Here is a 20,610-nt window from a genome sequence, read left to right on the forward strand (position 1 = left end):
TCCAGTTACTTCTGTTTCCGCTAAACTTTACAGATGGGATCCCGATGCCCAAAATCACACCAAAAAAATGTAAATCCCAGAGCAGCTACTCCTTTAGGAATTTCTGTTTCTGTATTCCCTCTCTACTGAGTTCACAAGTTCTTGCACAAGTAAGTGAAATCACTGAGGTGTGCTCGGAAGTGTCAGGCCTGAGGAGATGGGTATATCTGCCTCAAGGTTTTTGATACACCTCTTAGGGGAACAGGCCTATTCCTGTGTTTTTGGTTATGTGCAAAAGGCCTGAAAATTAGACAAGCCAGGATTCATTTAATTAATAACAACAGTGCCATCCAAAGCCTGATTCTTGTTACTGTTTAGTATTCTGAGCTGAGATGGCACAGAACAAGGGTTTGGAAAGCTGTTGTTTGGATTTTGCAAGAAATTTATATGGGAACCACGAATGAGAACAGAAGAACAATGGTGTAAACAGGGATTAGAAGTGCTTTTGGCTCCTAGCAGTTCCTCACTATCCTTGGCAGAGTTTCAGGAAGAAAGAATGTATTTCGTGCCAGCTAATACACTTTCCTGGGACACAAGAGAATTGGATTCAGCCCTCCTGAAGATAAGGACAGCCCTAAACTCAGGATTTCTATTTCCTGTAATAGTGCCTTTATTTCTAGAAAGCTAGGGACTCCAGTGCTTCCTTTCCCTGAGCACATAGGAGCTCCTAATGTTTCATATGGTTTACTTAAAACTTCAGAAACAGTAGGCACCTAATTTAAGCAAGTCTTGAGACATACATCAGGTCTTTCTTATCTCCACTAATTGTATTGGGAATTTAAGTGCTTATGGTAGACAGATAGGGTTGCCTTCTAGTACTGCCATGCCCAACAGCATACCTGAATCAAACAGAAGCTTATTTCTACCCTGTATTGCAGATGTGCTGTTTTTTTGTTTGTTTGTTTTTTCCTATTGTCTGATTGTCTTATCCTTTTCAGTGCTTAGGTTGTAATTTTTCTGAGGCCAAGACTGATTTTTCTGTTGTTCCTCCGTACAGTGAGTGGCGTAACATCATTCTGTAATGGTATCCTCTCAAGTCAATGTGCTGTGCAGTGGGAACATACCAGCTTTCTTGGAGCCAGTTTTCGCATCATAAATATAGGATTGCATTTCACCACAGGAGTATAGGAAAGCCTGTACCCTTATGGTGAAACCCTACTGGTGCCAAGACTGTGATAGTCTTTAATGGCTAAAACCTCAAAGAAGCTTGAACAGCTGGGAGCCTGCATTCAGTTGAAGTGCAATTTCAGTGCCTAATTCCCATAGTCTCCTTAGAAAATCTCATCTCTCATTTCTAGGACTAGTAACCTAATACCTTTCATGAGAACTAAATGTATATAAATAGATTTTTCAAATACTTTAGCATGAGCAGTCTTAAGCATAAGCACTCTCAGGATCAGGCTTGGCTGTTTTAGTTGGGTGTTGTTTTTAAACCTGACCTTCAAATACGTGTCTCTCTAAATTCATTTCTGACTGCGCTCTTTTGTTTTGTTTTGTTTTATTTTCTTTGAGATCATGTCAATGTTATACAGCTGGAGAAAGGGTAGCACTGAAAGCAATGGATCTTGGAATGCGAGTGAAGCTATTTAGGCTATTTCCTTTAAAGCACAGCTTTCTGATCTATAACCATCCAGTATTTAGAAAGAAAGGATATCAGGATATTATGAACTCTATTATTCTCTTACTATTCACTTCGTGTTAGTAAGCTGCCGTTCTGTAAACTCATGGAAATAGCCTTGATATATACAGACCATTTCTATCCCAGCAGCAAAACAACAACAAAGAAAACAAAACCTGTATCTATCTGATAACAAAAAAGTAACAATTCTACATGTAGTTTTCTACACAAATTTCTTCTATTTACTTAACTTATGCTTACTTTTTGGAAATACTTAGATTATTTATAGTAGTTACACAGCAAACTCCTGTGGCCTCTAAAGAGGTATGTGGATTAATGACTTCTCAAAGAATTGTTTTACAAGAGTACTGTGGTATTTTTAGAATGAGTGCTTAGTTATAGTCGCTAAAGGCATGTTATTCACATACATAGGCATCTTTTGTACAGAACCTATGTATTTTTTACTATCTGTGCATTCCGACTTGATTCAGGAACGCACCTCTGTACATGTAGATGGCATTAAGCCTATGAATAGGTCCAGTTTTTCTAAAGTTAGCTGTGCTCCTTAGAAGACCATACTGAATTAGCCCTTTAAGGACTGTGTGACTATCATGCAAAATAGATTTCAAGGAATTTTTTTTGGTTTTATATAAAAGGTGAGGAGTGTTGGGTTCTTTTCCTTTTTTTTTGTTTGTGTTGTTCTGTTTTGTTTTGTTTAAGAGTGGAATATATGTTTTCTTTAGCTGTAAAAGCACAATCAAGGCAACATGATAAGTGAGTCAGTGTTGTAAAAGTAAAACTAATTTTGCCTTCACTCACATGAGCTATAGAAGGAGGAAGCTTTATTGTCCCTGGGAAGGTGATAAGGCAGAGTAATTGTATATTATACTGTCCTGGAACATCTGCCTGAAGACTGTTGGAGCAATTCATCTATCATGGACGATACAGCATGTTTTGTCTTTCTGCTTTAACCCATCCCCACTGCTGGCCTGCACGAAGGTTTTGATAGGGACTGTGCCTGGGCTGGGGCTCACATTAATCAGTCCCCTTGTTCAACACTCCAGCTGACATAATTACAACCTGCGCACAGCAGTTATTCAAGTCGAGTCCTTGTCACTCGTGGTGCGAAACTACACAGCTCAGATCCCGAAGGAGATTGCCTTATCACACAGAACAAGGGCTCACAGGAGTTGAAGAGAATAGAAATGGGAAAATGTCTTCCGGGAGTACTATATATTCCTTTAAAATAAGACATTTGAGAGACTTACAAGGGACAAAGAGAAGCATTGTGCAAGGTCTGAAATGAACAGGTTATTATTTTTAAAAGGATTACACAGGCCATTTTTGTGAAATGGACATGGATTATTAAATAAATTCAGTGGTCTCTCTCTTATCATTCAGTGACTCTGCCCTATTAGTTTTCTTCAGAAGTGATAAAATAGTTTTTGACTTGTATAAGCTTTAAGTATCTCTCAGTAGAAATCATCAGAACACAACTAATAAAAGTGCACATATTATACCAGTAAAATTGGCACACACATAAGGGAAGATCTGCAAGGATCAGAGTTAAGGGTGAAGGAAGAAGCATGCAAAAGGGCTTTCAAAGATGAGCAAGTTCATTAGTTTCTGCTCTAGTATGATACAGGAATGTGAAAGATGAAGCCAAAGAACAAGTTTCATATTTTACCATCTCTACCTCTTTTCATGTTAACCCTATGTGGTCAAAAAGGCAAGTCCATACCACCATCTATACTAAGTAAAAGGGGGTTATTTTCATGTAATATGACGGGTTTTTTTTTCCTCTCTCTCTCTTTTTTTTTTCTTTAAGAACAAACCTTTGCACACATGATCAGAAGGCTTTTCCTTGATGATTAAATTTTTTTCTTCTTAGGTTTTTAGCAGCTTTTTGAAGCTACACAGTTCAGGCAGTTCCTATGCTTCTCAATCAATAGATCTACAATGTGCCATGATTTCTTACCTAGTTAAAATATTGTATGTAATATTTAGACATAATTGTGTATAGTTGAAAGAACAGTAATACTTTTTTTTATTCTGGGTGGTCCAATTTGAAACTAATAGTTTTACAAGACAGCTTATCTGGGATATTGAATAGCCTGAAAAAGTGCCAGAAAAAACAGTGACAAAAAATCTTACACATTTTACTCTGTTTATGTGCACTAAGCATGGTAGGTAAATTAAATACATAGTTTAGTGCTTTCAGTCAACTCTATTCCATTTTAGTATTTCGTGGTGAAGCACACACAGGAGATTGCACTTGACGTGTATGTCTACTTTGAATGTCTATCTACATGAATACTATAACTTCTTACTAAGCAGCATGGCGTCCATAGGCAAATGTACTCTCACAGGAACAAAAAATAAATTTTGCTGCCCCCTACTCTTGAAACAGGGTTTCCTTGGGTGAATGATGACTGTGAAGTAAGCTGAAAGTACAGAGCCAAATGGTGCATTTACTTATTTTTGTGCAGACAATAGCATTATGAGGACATAATGTGAAGAGAGTGATGTTTCTCCAATATATACTTTCAAGGCAGATCTTGGATCAGCTAATCAATCATACCTCCAACTAAAGAATCAGATTTGACTTTCAGAACCTAAGATGGTTTTGCAGTATTGACAGCCAGGAAGGATATATTTTAATTTGCAGACTGAACAAATTTCAATGACATCATGGAAACACAATAAATGTCTGACCTCACAATGACATTTTTCAGACTTAAACTGTACTTCTTGTAGACTTTGAGCCTGGAGAAAGCCTTAAGCTCATCCAGTCTGACCTTCTACATAAAACAAACTGCATAGGTGTTTTTTTTTTTATTAATATTTATTTTTTTCCTACAGCTTGCTCTTGTGTTTTACTGAATTTTGTCTTTTAGAAAGACATTCAGGTTTGATTTGAAAACTCCAAAAGTTGGAGAAGCCATTCCCCTTGTGTGAAAAGTTAATTGCTGTAATCGCTGAAGAATTTATGCTATATTTCTCATTTGATTTTAACTACAACTTGTAGTTATTGCTTTTTGTTTTGGTACAGGTTTTCTCAAAGTTAAGGTATCCCTTAATCAAGCATTTATTCCCCGTTAAGATACTCAAGTCTCAAACTCAAATGTAATAAGCAAAACAGAGTTTTTAATTTTTTTTTTCCCCTTAACTTCTGTTTCTAACCAATGTGGCTGTTTGTGTACTTTCTAAAATGTAGGCAGTAATGTGAGAAGTAGATATGCTGGCATTAGTTTCTGCACTGTCATAAAAAGAACATTGCATCCTTACATTTTCTTATTACTTACTTGCTTACTTGCATCTAAGGATGGCATGGGACCTTTCTTACAACATCACGCTAGAAGCTCACATAAAACTGTTGGCTCTCTAATCCCTAAATCATTTTCAATGTCACAGCTTTTCACAGTGTTTTTGCGTTCTGTGAGTTACTTGCATGCTTTGTGCAAAGGTGTGAAACCTGGCGCCAGGTTGTATGTGTACGTATTTTGATTCAACCAACCTAGCTTCTGAAACCATCCTACTTGCTGTGTATGACTGCAGTATCATTGTTATTAATCATGCTAACAATTACACTGTCACCTGCAAATTTTATTAGCAGGAATTTTATATATATTCTTTTGGCATGTATAACAAAAGTAAGTCTTTCAGACAATTAATGCTTATTCCAGAGATAAACTGAAACAGTAGAAATGAGGAAGAAAATGACCATTACTTTTTGCATGGGGGGCTGGGGCTGGGATAGGGCAAGAAACTGCAATACATTAGCATTAAAAAACTACTTCGAGCAGAGATTGTACAGACCACAGTGCCCTGGATGTGAATCCAGGCTGCAAAGCAACAGGATTTGCCCTCTAGGGAGCCGTGTTGTCACTAAAATGGCTGAAGGAACTGACACAAAGGCCATTTGGAAGAAGTGCCATCTGCATCTGAGATTGACAGGCAGCCTTTAGGGTCTGCTGCTATCATTTCTGACTCCGGCAACATTAGGAGTCCAGTTTCATCTCATTGCAGCCTCTAGACTCGACACCCTTTCTTAGGCTCCATCTGCACTTTTATATTTGAGAAAATACTTTATGGGTTCCCAAGGATATACAAACAGACCCTACAGAATTGTTCAGCTACTTTATGTGGTCATTAAAGGAAGTACAATAGGGAAAGAATTGATGTTGAAAGGGAAAGTGTGTCTTCAATTAAATTCATTCCAGCTTTTTAAAAAAATGGATGCTTTCCATGGCCTCATTTCAGCAAGGTATTTGATCATGTTCATAAATTTAAGCTTGTGAGTCATCCTTTTCAAGTCGATGGGGCTGCTTGTGCTTAAGCTGCACAAGTGTGTAAGTACCTTGCTAAATCAGGGCCTAGGGTACTTAAAGGCCGGTCCCCGTCCTTAGGCCGCGGCAGAGACGCCGTTCCTCAGACCAACTTCTATTTTATGCCACCTGCTCCAACGAGAACACAAAGGGGGAGGGAGGAAGCCCAGGAACAATGGAGTGATTATTCTCCGTTTACTGGGAAATAGATGAACTCCACCTGCTATTTCTGCCACTTAAACCTTGGCTGACACGGGGCGGCAGCGCGCTGCACACAGCCGACCTTTGCATCCCTCACGGGCCTCGGGCAGGCTGAGCCAGTGGGTCAGTGAGCCAGGCCGTGACAGGGCCCCCTCTGCATGCAGGGAGGCTGAAATAGGGAGTCCTGTTAAATATTATGGAGAGATTTCAGTAGGAGGCTGTGAAAATTGTGCTTCTTTCCCCCCTCTAGTCAGTAGAAGGAGACCTCGTGGCTCTCTCTGAAGAGCTGCTCAGGCAGACCCTCTGAGGCACAGCTCCCTGCCTCTCCGCACCCCTTCCTCCTGCTCCTCATCCCACTTCTAATAGTTTGGACATAATTTCTAGCTTTCTGTCTAAAACATTCCCATTTCTCTTTCTGTTAAAAGCAGGGTTAGTGGGAGCATTTAAGGCAGGAAGCCATTATTTTCTTGGAATCAGAACGATTTATTTTTTTTCTGCAAAAATAAAGCTTTCTTTATGTTGTGAAGTGTGCTGTGAAACAAGCTGTTTGGTGGTTGTGTTTGTTTTTGGGGGGAATACTTAGACTAAAAAATCATGAATTGATCTAGTTGCCAGCACTGTTTTTGTACTTTGTTTGTTCACTGTGCAGAGTTGTAACCTGCTCTACGGATCCCTAGGAGGAAAGCTAAGCTATAATGCTCCACTTCTTATTTCCCCTCAGAATCTCCAGTTACCCCAAATTTGCCTTTAAAAGAGTGCATTTTGACTATTGTGACCGACTCTTTGTAGCTCGTGTACTTTTAACGATTGATTCTTTGAAATTGGGATATTTGCTCATCGTAAATATAATTGTAGACCTGTGGCCAGATTGCATTTTGGACATGCTAGTCTGCCGAATGGAGCTGAAGCACAAGCAGTAATTATCAATCTTCCATCATTTTCAGTGCTGATGCACAAGTTTTTGCTGCTTCCCTACAGGGCTCTGCTACTTTTTAGCAGCCAGCATTGGACATCTGTCACACATACTGTATGTCATAACAAATAGATCATTATAGAAAAAAAATGCAAAGCTATAAATGTAGAAAAGCAGAAAAATGTTACGATTATTATCCCTGGGTGTTACTATAATACTGTCAGAATAAATCCCAAATACATTTTTATTATTTTCTCTGTGAAGCTGACTGTGTCATAAAATCTCATTAAAACATGTAAATGTAGTGTGCTCTCTTTTATGGGCTACTTCATATTTTCTGAGTGGCAATACATGCAGTACACGGCAGTACATGTAAAACATGGCAATGCATGTGGCCACCAGATTGTTAGGCATGCATTTTTATGACATGGTGGATATGTATTTCAGTCAGCTTAGCTCGGTGTGGTTGAAAAGCATCAGCTGTGGGCAAAAGTTCACAGCAGAAACAGATAGAGTGGTATAAGACGGTGGTGTCCCCCAGCAGTTCCTTGCCACTCTCCACCAGAGGTCTTTCCGAACAGCATAAAGAGGTGTCTGCCAGCAGTGGCATAGGCAGAAACGAGCTTGCCTTGGGTGCGTTTTAGCTGACCTCTTGACTTCCACGGAGCTAAATGCTTCTAATTCTGGCAATAATATCGTAAGTCACTTGATAACTGAGGTCGGTCACAGAGCACCAGCCCATGTATTCATGTGATTCTTCCCTCAGTCTTTTAAAAACTAAATAAAAGACAGGATTTTGCTTGTAAATTAGAAAAAGCAAGGAAGAGGCAACCCAGGTGTATGCTAGTAATAACACTGAGATGTACCACATTTCTCATATAAATATGCATATATAGGTTATATATGTGTTAATGTATAATAATTATAGTTTTATAATACTGATGACGATGCTAATGTTAATACAATTTAGAATGCATTTTTGTCCATGACATATTTTTGCTTTTTACTGTTTCTTGGGCAATACTCTATTGACCTCTAGCACTGAGCAGGTAAGCCAATACTACAGTTTTTAAGCCCGTATTCTGAACTGAGCATTTGTGGTGTGTGCTGATTGCGTATCATGTTGTAGCTAGTTTGAGCTAGCTGGCAATTAGTTTATGTTATTTAAGAAACAGAAATATAGATAAATCTTGAGTATGCTGGGATAAATTTTTGTTTGCTTTGTTTCTCTAGGTTTTTTCTTTGTAAAGTTGGGCAGGGTGACTATCCCTGTGAAGGGTTTGATCAAATAAGCCTGGTCACATAATGTAATAATTATCACAGACTGCGGTGTGTGTTTCTTTCCTGTCAAGAAAGTGTTGCCCATTGGGTTGTTTGCCATCACTCTATTCAATGCTAGTTTTCGTACAGTTTAATGTGAGTAAGAAATAAAGACAGGCTAGAAGTGTGGCATTTTGGGAAGCAGTAATGCTGAAGGAAACTGAAAGGTCCTGGCACATGAATGAAAGAACAGGAGCTTTTGGTGCTGAGGAGTATCCAGGAGCTGCCAGAACTCCTGGCTTGGCTGGGGAGTGCTAAGAACAGTGGAAGTCCTGGAATTCGTGTGTGCAGCACTGTTGCAAAATGCTGTCTAGTGTTCAAAGCTTAGAGCCATGTTTACAACTGAAAAGGATTTAGCAAAAATTTGGTGATTTCCCAATGTGAGATGAAAGGAACTCGGTCTCTGTGGCTCAACTGAGCCTCCAATAGAGGTTTGGATAGCAGAGGACTCTTCAGCTGAGCAGGAAGGGTCAGACATATAGCAGCATCTGTTAGCTGGATGCCACATTGAAAGAAATATGACCATTTGTGAAAATGAAACTGATTAACTGTAGAGTCATTTGCCTACAATTACAACAGATTCCCGTTTGCTCTCCCTCAGATTTCAGTGTGTCTCAAAACTTGATGTTTTAGCACCAAAAAGGCTGAGGGTTTGAAGGAAGAATCACTGGGCAAACTTTACAGACTGTGGTATCCACGAGGTCAAGCTAATTGCTCCTTGTGACCTTGTGTTTCAAAAAAACTGTTTTTTTCCTTTTTTTTTTTCTAGTTTAAATTAAAACTGCAATAACTAAAGACAGTTTTTCAAATTAGCTTGTATTTTCTGTAAACTAGACACCTGCAAATTTTTGGTTAGTAACTGAGGTAAAGAGTCTTCAATGATACATCTTGTTTTTCTGAGAAGTTTGCTTTCATCATAACTGCTTGGATTTCAAGAATAAGGTATCCATTGAATTTGCTATTTTTCAGTCAAAATACTGCCATTTCTGTGTGCTTCTCATAGGTTGCATAGCAGGGTACGAACGGTGCAGAAGACCTTCAGAGTGCTCCCTGTACCAGAGTGAACTTGATTCATACCGACTAGCAGGGAAGAACAGAAATCTTTTCACTCAGTCGGCTGTATCACTGTGTTTGTTTTCATGTGGTAAATAGTGACATCCATGGAGCTGCCATAAGGCCTTTAGGTTATATGCATTTCTCTGCAGAAAGAGGATGTTTTGAAAAAAATCTTTTTTTAAAGGTTTATTTTGTGCAAATACGAGCCCTGCACGGTGCTAAAATTTTTGAAACTTAGTGGGCTAGATAATTAACATTTTGCCTCATTTGTACCTCTGAAAGCTTCCATTTCCATGTCTTGCAGTAAGCATCTTTCTGAAAATACCAGGCACTGCATAATGGAAGAGTGTCCTAATTTCAGTCTCCTATTAGTAAAACATCTTAATAAAACTAGGTTGTTTCCTGCTATATTTCTCGCAGCTGTTGAATACAGTGCTAATATATTATCATGTACAAAACCGTTAGAAAAAAGCATTCATATTCAGAAAGAAGCTTCAGAAGGAAGCATTCATATTCTACATGGGCAGGTTTAGAATTAACAGAACATGTTTTATGAATTTCTTTCTTCCTTTTTTTTTTTTTTTTTTTTTAATAAAAGAAAAGATGAGGACAGCACATACCTCCTGTATCAGGCAGCCACAGCTCCGCAGCTAGCTACAGAACTCTGCTGTTCGTGTGGGCTGCTTAAAGCAGAGCTGGTGGCTGGAGGAGGGCTGAGCGTGACCCTCTCTTTGCAGCCACGAGACCGGGACTGAGCCCCTCTGCGTGGGGAAGGGATGCCTGAAGTCTGCCCTCTTACCTCTTGTACTGCTCACTGGCAGGGCTGGTCAGCTGGCTGCGCCCTGCTGAGAGGAGGAACAGAAGATGGGGGAATAATGACCACTGCCAGCACCAACTGTGGGACCTGCAGGCTGTCCAGTCCCCAACTTGCATGAACTTGCTGCATGGCTTCTCACTGCCGCTAACTTTGAACACCCACCTCTGCCTCCTGCAAAGTGCACGCCTGTGCTCTGCCATCCTGGGAGCCCTTACACTAGCGTTGTTTTCAACGGGAAGGACCTAGTTTTTGACCAGTGGCACACCATAGTTTGCCAATGCAATGGAGAAAATGGCTGCATAGGGGCAGTTATACTCCTTTTAGGGATCAGAGGAACAACAGTATTTTCTTGCTTAGGAAAGAAGGCCATCCTGAGACCTTTTGCCCTGTATTTTACCCATGTATTACCCATGTATTTTCCCATTGTCCTGTAAATAAGGTGCTCCGTTTCTTGCTTTTAGGACAATACCCTATTTTTGGTAACAGAACTGATACATAAAGATAGGAGAGAGGCAATGGGAGGACAAAGTAAATAAAGGCAGAAGCTTCTCATGCTGACAAAATGTCTTGGCAGTTTATGCTACCCCTAACCTTCCACTTTCCTCTATGCTTTCCCACCAAGCAGATTAATGCTGCTAAGAAGCAGATGAGGGCACTGAGGGTTGTGGCATGTAGCACTGGGCTTCCTTGTCACTCTGCCGATGGTGCCTGTGCAGGCACAATTCCCAATGGAAAATCTGAATAAACTTGTTTTGTTCTCATCCTTGGAATAGCTAAGTTTGCTTTAGGATCTATTGTGGATTAGATTTGAGCTTCATTGTAGTAGGATGCCACTCAAGATGTCCATTGGAGGCTGCTTATTATTTGCTGTTAGAATACCTACACAGCTTTTTTCACTGTGGTACACCTTTCCTATCTAGGTAGTTATCAGTATTCTGAGACTTGGTTGCAAAATGACAATGATATCAGAAGTAAATTAAATCTCTCTTGGAGGTATTGTTCTTGTTGAAGAGCAGGGCTCAGAGGGTGGTGAGCAGTGGCACAAAGTCTAGTCAGAGGCCAGTAACTAGCAGAGTACCCCAGGGGTCAATACTGGGTCCAGTCCTGTTCAACGTCCTCATTAATGGCCTGGAAGGGTGGGTCAGAGTTTACCCTCAGCAGGTTTGCTGATGGCACAAAATGGGTGGACACCAAGTTGAACACAAGCCAGCAATGTGCCCTTGCTGCAAGATGGCCAACAGTATCTGGGCCGCATTTGAAGTACTGCCGCAAGCACATTAAGGGAGGTGACCCTTGACATCTGCTCAGCACTGGTGAGGCCACACCTGGACTGGTGTGTCCAGTTTTGGGCTTCCCAGTACAAGTGAGATTTGGATATACTGGAGAGAGTCCAACAACAGGTCACTAAGGTGATGAAGGCACCGGAGCAGCACTCACATGAAGAAAAGCTCAGAGAGTTGGGACTGTTTAGCCTACAAAGAGAAGTTTTCAGGGGGGATCTTAGAAATGTGTATAAATAAGTGGTGGGAAAGTGTGAAGATGGAATCCAGCTCTTCTGGTGTCCAGTGAAAGGACAAGAAGCAACAGGCACAGATGGAAACACAGGAGGTTCTGTCTGAACATCAGGAAACACTTTTTTTTTTACTGTGTGGGTGACTGAGCACTGGCACAGGTTGCCCAGAGAAACTGTGAAATCTCCCTCCTTGGAGATACTCAAAATCTGTCTACACAGTGTCCTGGGCGTGGGGCTCTACGTGGCCGTACTTGAGCAGGGTGCTTGTACGAGATGACCTCCCTCCTCTTGGAAGAGACAAGAGATCTCTTTCAAACTCAACCGTACTATGACTCTGTGGCAAAAGTACAATTTTACAATTAAATAATTTCCAGCTTATGATCCAATAGGAGCAGTAGAAGAAAGACCAAAAACTGGTTGATAGGAACGGACTTCTAATGACAACATGAAACGTGCATTTAGAACAGTGATGTGAATGCATCACTGTGCAATGAGCATTAGAGATTTAAAAAAAATCTTTATCTTCAGCCAGAAAGAGGTTTTCCTTTCCTCTTAAGCAGTAGCTGGATTTCTCGGGAGAAACTTGCTATCTGTCTCCCTTACTTCACAGCTCTGTCCCTGGCCATGTGCGGAGGAAAACTCTCCTACACCCTTCCCAATACATCGGTCTTTGATATAGGAAGTTGCACAAGCTTGTTACTGGGAACTGTGGGCCGAGCTCCTCATGTTTCCTGTTCATCTGCAACATTTCCCATCTCTTCTCTCACCGTGTGTAGCACTCACTGAAATGAATGCTGAAAACTCTCTAGAGGTCTTCCATTTCCCCTTAAGAGAATTGTCATAGAGTTTGCATCAAATCTCATAAACCTTTCTTCATTTCTGATAAGAAGACTCACTATGAGGAAAAGTAGAAAAAAAAAGAAACTTCTGTACTGCTTCTCTGCATCAGCACTGAATGCAAACCCATCGACTATAGCTTCAAACTAATTAAGTCTCGCTAATGAGTGCCCTTCCTGTTATTTCAGAGTGGAAAAATTGCCAGAAATATATACGTTTGGTTTTCAAAATGGAAAATTGGTCATAAGGACAAAAACATGCTTACATTAAGAAATAATGATAATAATTTAACTACGAAAACTCTGTTTTAGCCTGGAACAGAGGCTAGCCTCTTAAAAGCTGCATTTATTTCTTTGCTGCTGTAATTCAGAGTGGGACTCAAAAAAAAAAAAAGAGACTTTATTCAAACAATTTCTTTTGTGCTGGGCTCTCCATTGCCAAATTTCAGAACAAAGGGAATCTTTATCTCAGAGTTTATAAACTCCTGGAAGTGAATTTTATAGCACAAAGCCTGTCAAATGTTTAACTATCATCACTATTTCACCACTATAATATTTTAGTTAGATGTTTATCATGGCATAGCTTTAGTGAAAATACAGTGCTGTTTAAAATCACAGACCTCTGTGTTTAGTCGTATGAGATGAAATGATGTAAGTACACACATACACAGAGTTTGGGTGTTGTGTTTTTGTGTTGTTTTTTTTTTGCTTGTTTGTTTTTTGGTCAGACATATAATAACATATTTGTACGGTACTCAGAAGAAGACTCCTAATAAAACAGATGAAGCACATTGAATAATTTAAAAAAAAAAATTATATGCAGTACATTTTTGTCATGTCATATATAAGGGTATTACTTGGCTTCAAAAGTGCTTGGATTTGCCAGTTGTTACCTTCCTGGTTTACTTTATGATTGCAATTGCTGCATTGCAACCTAATATGAGAGCCATTTGTAATGCCTTGTGATCTCATGTTCCTCATTTCAGATTAAGCTTTTCTGGGCTCATCACATGGAAAAAAAATTTTTTTTTTTAAATTATGATTTCCCATGATAAATGTATCTCAGTATGTGGGCATGTTTAGGCACAGATTTTTACTGATAGCTAAATAAATGAGTCTTTAGGATTGCTCTGTTTAAAGTGGTTAGAGCAAATTCACAAATCAAAGGAGATAGGACTGGCCTTTTATGCCTTGAACAGGCTGGGTTTTCTTCACAATTCTTACCTAGGTTTCCACAGATCCTTTATATATTTCACAGAAATATTTCAAAGTAAAAAGTTTTATATCACTCCTGAACATAGTATGAGAGCCGAACTAAAAGGACTCAGATATTTTATTTCAGATTTGTATGCTCTACTTTAATCCACTGCCCTTTAAAGTATAACCCACGATAGAAGGTTACCAGATTGTCTCCTGCTTTCATTGCAGTGTACACTATCCATTTTTTTTATAAAATACATGTTTCACTTTAACAACATTTATGAGCACTGTAATTTTTTTTAGGGCTGAATCCTGAAAGATGCTGAGGACCAATATTTCCCATATTTTTCAGTGAACATAAGTGTCTTCTCTGACATTCTTAGGAGTCTGATCATTATACTGGTATATAGCAGATGGACATGACAGAGGGTGAGCTTTGGCAGCACCGTAAGGCAGTTATCATCTTTACTATGACCATCTCCAAGGGAGAGACAGGCACTCCAACAGAACTTCAAGCTGCTACTTCCAGTTTATTCTGGGGGTCTTTTTTTAGGTGCTTGTTACGGTGATATTTGTAACAGTGGTGAGCAAACAATCAGTTACTCAAAATACTACCCTTGTCTTACACGAGTATTTTTGAAGTACCATGTATTTATATATTTCACTTGCGTGTTTGGACTTCTTTCAGTTAAACTGGATTAACGTTCTTATTTTAACCACATTAATAGTGTATAGTACTAAGAAAGTCTACAAAAGAAAAAAAAAAACAATATATTGTACATGGATTTTATCACATACTTCGAGTAAGTGGGAAATTTTAATACAAAATAATATTGGAATGATATGGCAAAATTTTCAAGACTGGAATTTAAAAAATACTGTCATGTCATGGATCTTCTATGGATAAAGCAAATGTAAGATCTTTTTCTATTCATTTTTTTCCAGAAATATTATGAGAGACTTTCCTTGAAGCACTTTTCCTTGAAGTGCTTAATACTGTATATGTGTTCTGACTTTTATATATGAAAACTCCAGTGTTCCACAACAGCCGTATTTCAAGTATAGATCAGAATCTGTGCATATTTTCTAAAAGGTGTAAACCTGAATGGCTCACTTTTCCTTTCTAATAACAGCTAATAAGATGAGATAGGAGTTGATGGAATATCCTTACAAAAATCATTTGCAACAGCTCCTCTGGAGTCTAGGAACTATGTCAGAAAAGTTCACCTGAATGGCGTTGGGAATGTTATAGGCATCTGTGCATTTCTGTAGCAGGGTTTATTCAGGACCTAGCTGTTAGAATGGTTAAATGAAGATCAGTTTTGGTAAGTTAAAGAGTTTTCCTTAATGTCTGTCTGTCACTGACTACCGTCCAGAAAAATAAGAATGATAAGACATTTGCAGATTGAAAACCATTCATTTTTAAATGCTTCTGGTTCAGATGCATTGCTCAGTTAACCTGAAACAGGAACCTTCATGCAGAGGACATCTATACAAAACTTAGGAGAATGCAAAAATCAGACAGGTAGTGAAGAATGAGCAATGGGTAACCATTTTCTGTTATAACACTGTATTTTATTTTATTTTCAGCCAGAGCTTGAATGACTAGTATTGAATAAATTATTATATACCTTCTTTTTATTTTATTTTTTTATTTATTGCTTTTTAGGTCTAACTGTGCTGAAAACATCCGTAAACACATCTTGCATACAGGAAAGCATGAAGGAGTGAAAATGTATAACTGTCCTAAATGTGACTATGGAACCAATATCCCCGTGGAGTTTCGTAACCACTTGAAAGAACTACACCCAGACATTGAAAATCCTGATCTGGCATACTTACATGCTGGTAAGGTCATTCTTCCATTTGCTTTCAAATTCTTCACTTTTCTAGGTGAGCATGCTGAAATGATTGCAATAAGAAAGCTAGCTGTTATGTTACTATCATTTATTCTGAAGAAGAACATGATTTTAAAATGGGCTTAGTCCTCTTCAAGTTTTCATAAGGGGTGAAGGTTATGTGTCAAGCACTGAAATCCATTGAAGTTTCATCAGCAAGGTTTGCAGTTTAATGCATAAACATCAGAAATGCATGCTATTTAGATGCTTCATTTTGAAATTTAGTTAAATTTTTGTAGAGAAATATATTTTTTAAACATTTGTATTAAAATGTTTGTATTAAATTTCTTTATCTACCCTATTCCTCCAAGAGCAGAAAAACAAAATTTCTGGGCAAATTCATTATCAAATGAATGTACTTCTTTAAAAAATTCATTAGAGTGAAACAATGATTAGCATTAAAATATAGAACAGCAGAGATCCATCAATAACTTGCATGTATGTTCTGAGGCTTTACATTAGAGAGCACAGACATGAAAATCACTGGAGGAATGCAAAACAAAAATATGTCTTTAGAAACAGGAACTAAAAGAAAAAAAGTTGGGGATGCATTCTGTTTAAGAAGAAGATAGTTTTTATTGCAGGGATTTTAAAGTTCAGAATAGAAGGCAGAGTTATATATATAGTTGGAGCATCAGGATAGGAGAAAAGAGTTCAGTCAAAAGAGTTTAGGAGAAATCATACAAGCGTAGACTGGAGCTTAAATGAAATGTAATCTTAATTCAGGAGGGGCAGATAACTTAGACATCACTGGGAGGGAAGACAAGTCAGAGCAGAGGGAAAAAAGAACAGATGGTGAGAAGAAAGAGTTTGGGAATCCAGAGGAGGAAGAAGCTATGTGGGCCAAATCCTCCCTAAGATGCAAATAAATCTTCTATTGAAGTCCTACTATTAGTACTGTTGTGTCAGATTTGAATCTTCTATAAGGAATTGATCCTGTAATTTTTGAGAGTCACATACCTGTGAAAAGGATGACCTAGAGAGTTTTCATTCAGCACTATGCAGTGCTACAGTCAAGCTATTTTAAAACCTTTCAGTCTTCTCAGAATGACTGCTTGCTTTCCTGACTAGAGGCAGTGTATTATTTGTACCATATATTTCTATTTGCCAAGTATTCCACTTCATTTTGGAACCAATCATCATGTCATGTCAGCATATGGTGGATAATATCTGGATGTGCAAACAAAATGCTAGTTGGCGGAATACCAATTTCAAAATAGGTCAGAAAGCTGATCACATTTCACCATAGTCCTGACTAACGTGAATGGATATTGAACTCAGATCTTAAATCCAGACACTGTTGGGTTTTAACTGCAATAATCCCACGTAAAATAATATAAAAAATTAGAATGCTTTCAATAGACAAATATACATTATTCATGCATGAAAGAGGTTACACTGGTAGAACCACGAGCATTTTTCTAAAATTACAAAATCTGTGTAAGTTTTCACATTGTTTGTTCAAGGCTCCATATCTAAGTAAAAAAAATTGCTCATTTCAGCATAATGTGGTTAAAACTATTCAACTTGCTTGTCTTGGCAACACAGGAAAACTGTCATGTGTTGTATTCTAACGGTACCTATTTTTTTAATACATTAATTCTTATCCTGGAGAAATCCCCTTACACTAAATAGAGTTCTGCACAAACACACTGGAAAGAACTGGTTGTCACCTCGTTATTGCTGTGGTAGCCTACAACTGGTATACAATAAAAGCATGTTGAAATATTATTAGCATAATCCCATTGCTAAAATGGCAATAATGTATTTTCCTTTCAGGAAGAAACACTCTTAAGTAGGACCTAGGTGATAATTGTGCATTTACATCAGAGTTAAGTTAAAGTGTTTTTCTTTTCTTCTGTTCAATACATTTCTGACTGCTGGACATCTGTGAGTTAAAGATTCTAGAGAAGGTTTTCAGAGGAATGAGGGGATAACTCCTGTGCCCTGGCTAACATTCCTTATCAAAATAAGATTTGTTCTATGTCTAGCTCATGGTTACTGATTGCTTGTTGGTCATTGCTGATACCCACAGAGAATCCACAACACGACTTAGAACCCGTTAGGATGATAGGAGTATGAAAGTGTCATACAAGATCAATTTTTTAGCTTAAACATATTTGTCTTTCTTTTGTGTTCTAATATTGTTTTGTAACGGGAAAGCCATCCCCTCTGCTTCTGCAAGCAGAGTAGAAATAGAATAAGTCTCATCAGTGGCAGAAATGGACACCAGCTCCAGCCCCTTCCCAGCCACTTCCCAGGACCAGTCAGAAATTCCTTCACCACAACCCACCAAGAGTAGAGCTGTGGGATGCCTTTCAGATGTGTCTGGGAGTTAAAATCAAGTTTCTTTCTCATCTGTGAAACTGAGATTATCAGTTGGATTTCTAATTCAAAGTTAATGCTCTTTGAAGTAATTTTAATTTCTGTTCAGCTTCCTTTAGCAATTGATACTCCTTTATGGCATCAGTTGCACTAAGGAGCTTGAAGACGATGCATTTCTAAGTCTACAGAAGGTGGAAGGGAGAACAAGTTAGCTTCGATGTGAGGAAGATACTGTAAATGATAGGTGACAGCCCTTTCTACTTTGCATCTTTAAAATCCTTTGTAATATGAGGAATTGATATATGGAAATGCCACAAAAACAGGTGTGCAGTACTTTCCCCTTTTTGCTGTAGACTCTGTCATAGAGGAAGATATTTAGCTGTATGACTATATTACTCATAAACCTTAAGAAGTACCATTATGTGTTTTCAAACAGCAGCAATCTAGAGAATACTTCTGTCTTTAGGTTTTAAAACATACTTCATTTCAGGAGCAGACCTTTAATGCATGCAAGCCAACAAAGGTATATGTGCATCTGCACATAAAATTATGGATTACATTTGCTAGGTTCTACTTCAAATGCTAACCTATGTGTTTAACTTCTGATTTTATACAAATCATCAAATCTGGTTTTAAACTGTCATTGTGTGTCGTTCTGTAAGAGCTTTATGCCTGTTTCTTGGTATTCTGTAACCCATTTTCTTGAGTTCTATGTTGAATTTGAAATTTTGTTTAAAAAAAATGCAGAAATCCAATGACTGCTGATTATCTGCAATATTCATGTCTTTTTAAAATAGTGACAGTTAAGACACTGATAGATTTTATACCTGTTCTAGAATTGGAGTGGGATAGTTAGCAAGCTAAGGTGTCCTGCAGTCAATGTTTTAGTTATGGTAATTTGGCTATAATGGAAACTACTCATATTATTCTTGTTTTAAAAGTGCAAATCTGAATATTTGTCCTTATGAGTGCAAAATTAATACAGTGAGTGAATTGTAATATCATGTTGACGACAGTCAGTTTGGTGATTATTTTATTGAGTGAGCTTAATTGATAAAGAAAATTTTTCTGAGTTGCGCAGCATGAACTTGTCTTTATGACAAAACTAGTACAGAGTAAGCTGAAGAAATCTTGGGATATGCATTACATTTCCAAGTTTCTTGGAGTTAGTTTTTTTTTTCTCTCCCAGTTGATGCTACATCTCAATAATGAGATTAACTGAACCTGAATGCTTTGACAGGTGGGACAGGAGGATGGCCAGTACCTGTGGTAGAAGCTGAAAGGGATCGGTACTCCAGCTGTTTTTCTCAATGCTTTTTGTCTGCTTTGGAACAGCATCGCTTGATAGTGATAATTTCAGTTTGAACTAAATGCTCACCATTTAGGAGCTCTTGTCTTATAAGCATTATGATACTATTATGATGCATTATTTATATCCAAAGAGAATAATATGTATGGATTGACATCTCCATTATTCCACTAGCTACAGAGACCATGGCATCTCACTGTGTGCGTAGTAGTCTTGTGTGGATACTAAACTGGCTGTAAGGCAAAAAGCTCTTTGGAGAGAAGAGGAGCAGTTTGCTAATTATTGTTTTCTTGATCATGTTGAAAGTTACACGATGATATTGCTTTTTTCTGTATCATTATTTTTGTGCTGCACTGTTAGAAGTGAACATGATGTCCAAGAATGAGTGCCGCTCTGGGAAGTCGGAATAACCCTTTTTTTGTGTGTGTTACTGATGCAGTGGGCTTGCTCTCTGTCTGAGTTTCCCCTTGTGCAAAATGGATGCAGTGCCTACATAGTTCAAGGCAAAAGGCTTTTGCTTTAAAATGGTTCCACAATAGCCAGTTATGTGATTCGGGAACTGCTTAAGACATTGAACAGAATATTTGGAGGTAGTTTTACTAATTTAGAATTAGAAGTCATTAACTATTTCCTGGAAATCTTTAAAAAAAATCAATTTATTGTTTTCTTTGGTAAGTCCATTCTTCCTTTGAAAGCCGTATCTCGCTTGTGAGGGACTCCAATTATCCAGCGTGCTCTTAGTGTCTGCCACACTTGGAGCTGGTGGGAGCGGAGGATCGCTTGCCCCTATGGCTCCTGGCAGAACAGAAAGCACGAGCTGGTTCCCTTTGCTGCACAGCCCTGTTGTGGGGCATGCTTGGGAGCAGAGCTGTAGTGCGCCTGTGCCTCCGTGAAAATTATAGGTGCCTCTGGGGTTGGGCATCCACAGAACAAAGATCGTGACGATCATGTTTTGGCAGTTTGCTGCCTACGTGGTGATTGAAGGCTTAGTGCTCCTGAAGAGTTACATAATTCATGACCAAAATGATAGATAGGCACTTGATTATAGTGTATGAGTTGCTTCACAGGGAGAAAATATCAGACGTGAGCTACTCCTAATCTAGCTGAGAAAAGCCTAAGAAAAATCAGTTACTGAATGCGTAGTCAGACAAATTGAAATAGGAAACAAGGTGCAAACACTTAAATATGAAGTCAATTGAGCTCTGGCAGCAACTAGCAGAAGAAACTGTCCCTGTTC

General features: G+C 38.6%; 1 protein-coding gene across 5 annotated transcripts in view; it reads left to right on the forward strand.

The window, feature by feature from the left end:
• The window catches only part of ZNF407 (zinc finger protein 407), a 340,105-nt gene that overhangs the window by 222,204 nt on the left and 97,291 nt on the right, over positions 1–20,610 (forward strand). For all 5 annotated transcript variants that reach the window (XM_083821922.1, XM_083821923.1, XM_083821925.1 and 2 more), the window contains one exon: positions 15,511–15,689. In XM_083821922.1, coding sequence (XP_083678048.1) covers positions 15,511–15,689 — 179 coding nt within the window. The remainder of the gene's footprint in view (positions 1–15,510; positions 15,690–20,610) is intronic.

The sequence above is a fragment of the Anser anser genome (assembly GCF_964211835.1).
Source record: "Anser anser genome assembly, chromosome: 2".
NCBI lineage: Eukaryota > Metazoa > Chordata > Aves > Anseriformes > Anatidae > Anser > Anser anser.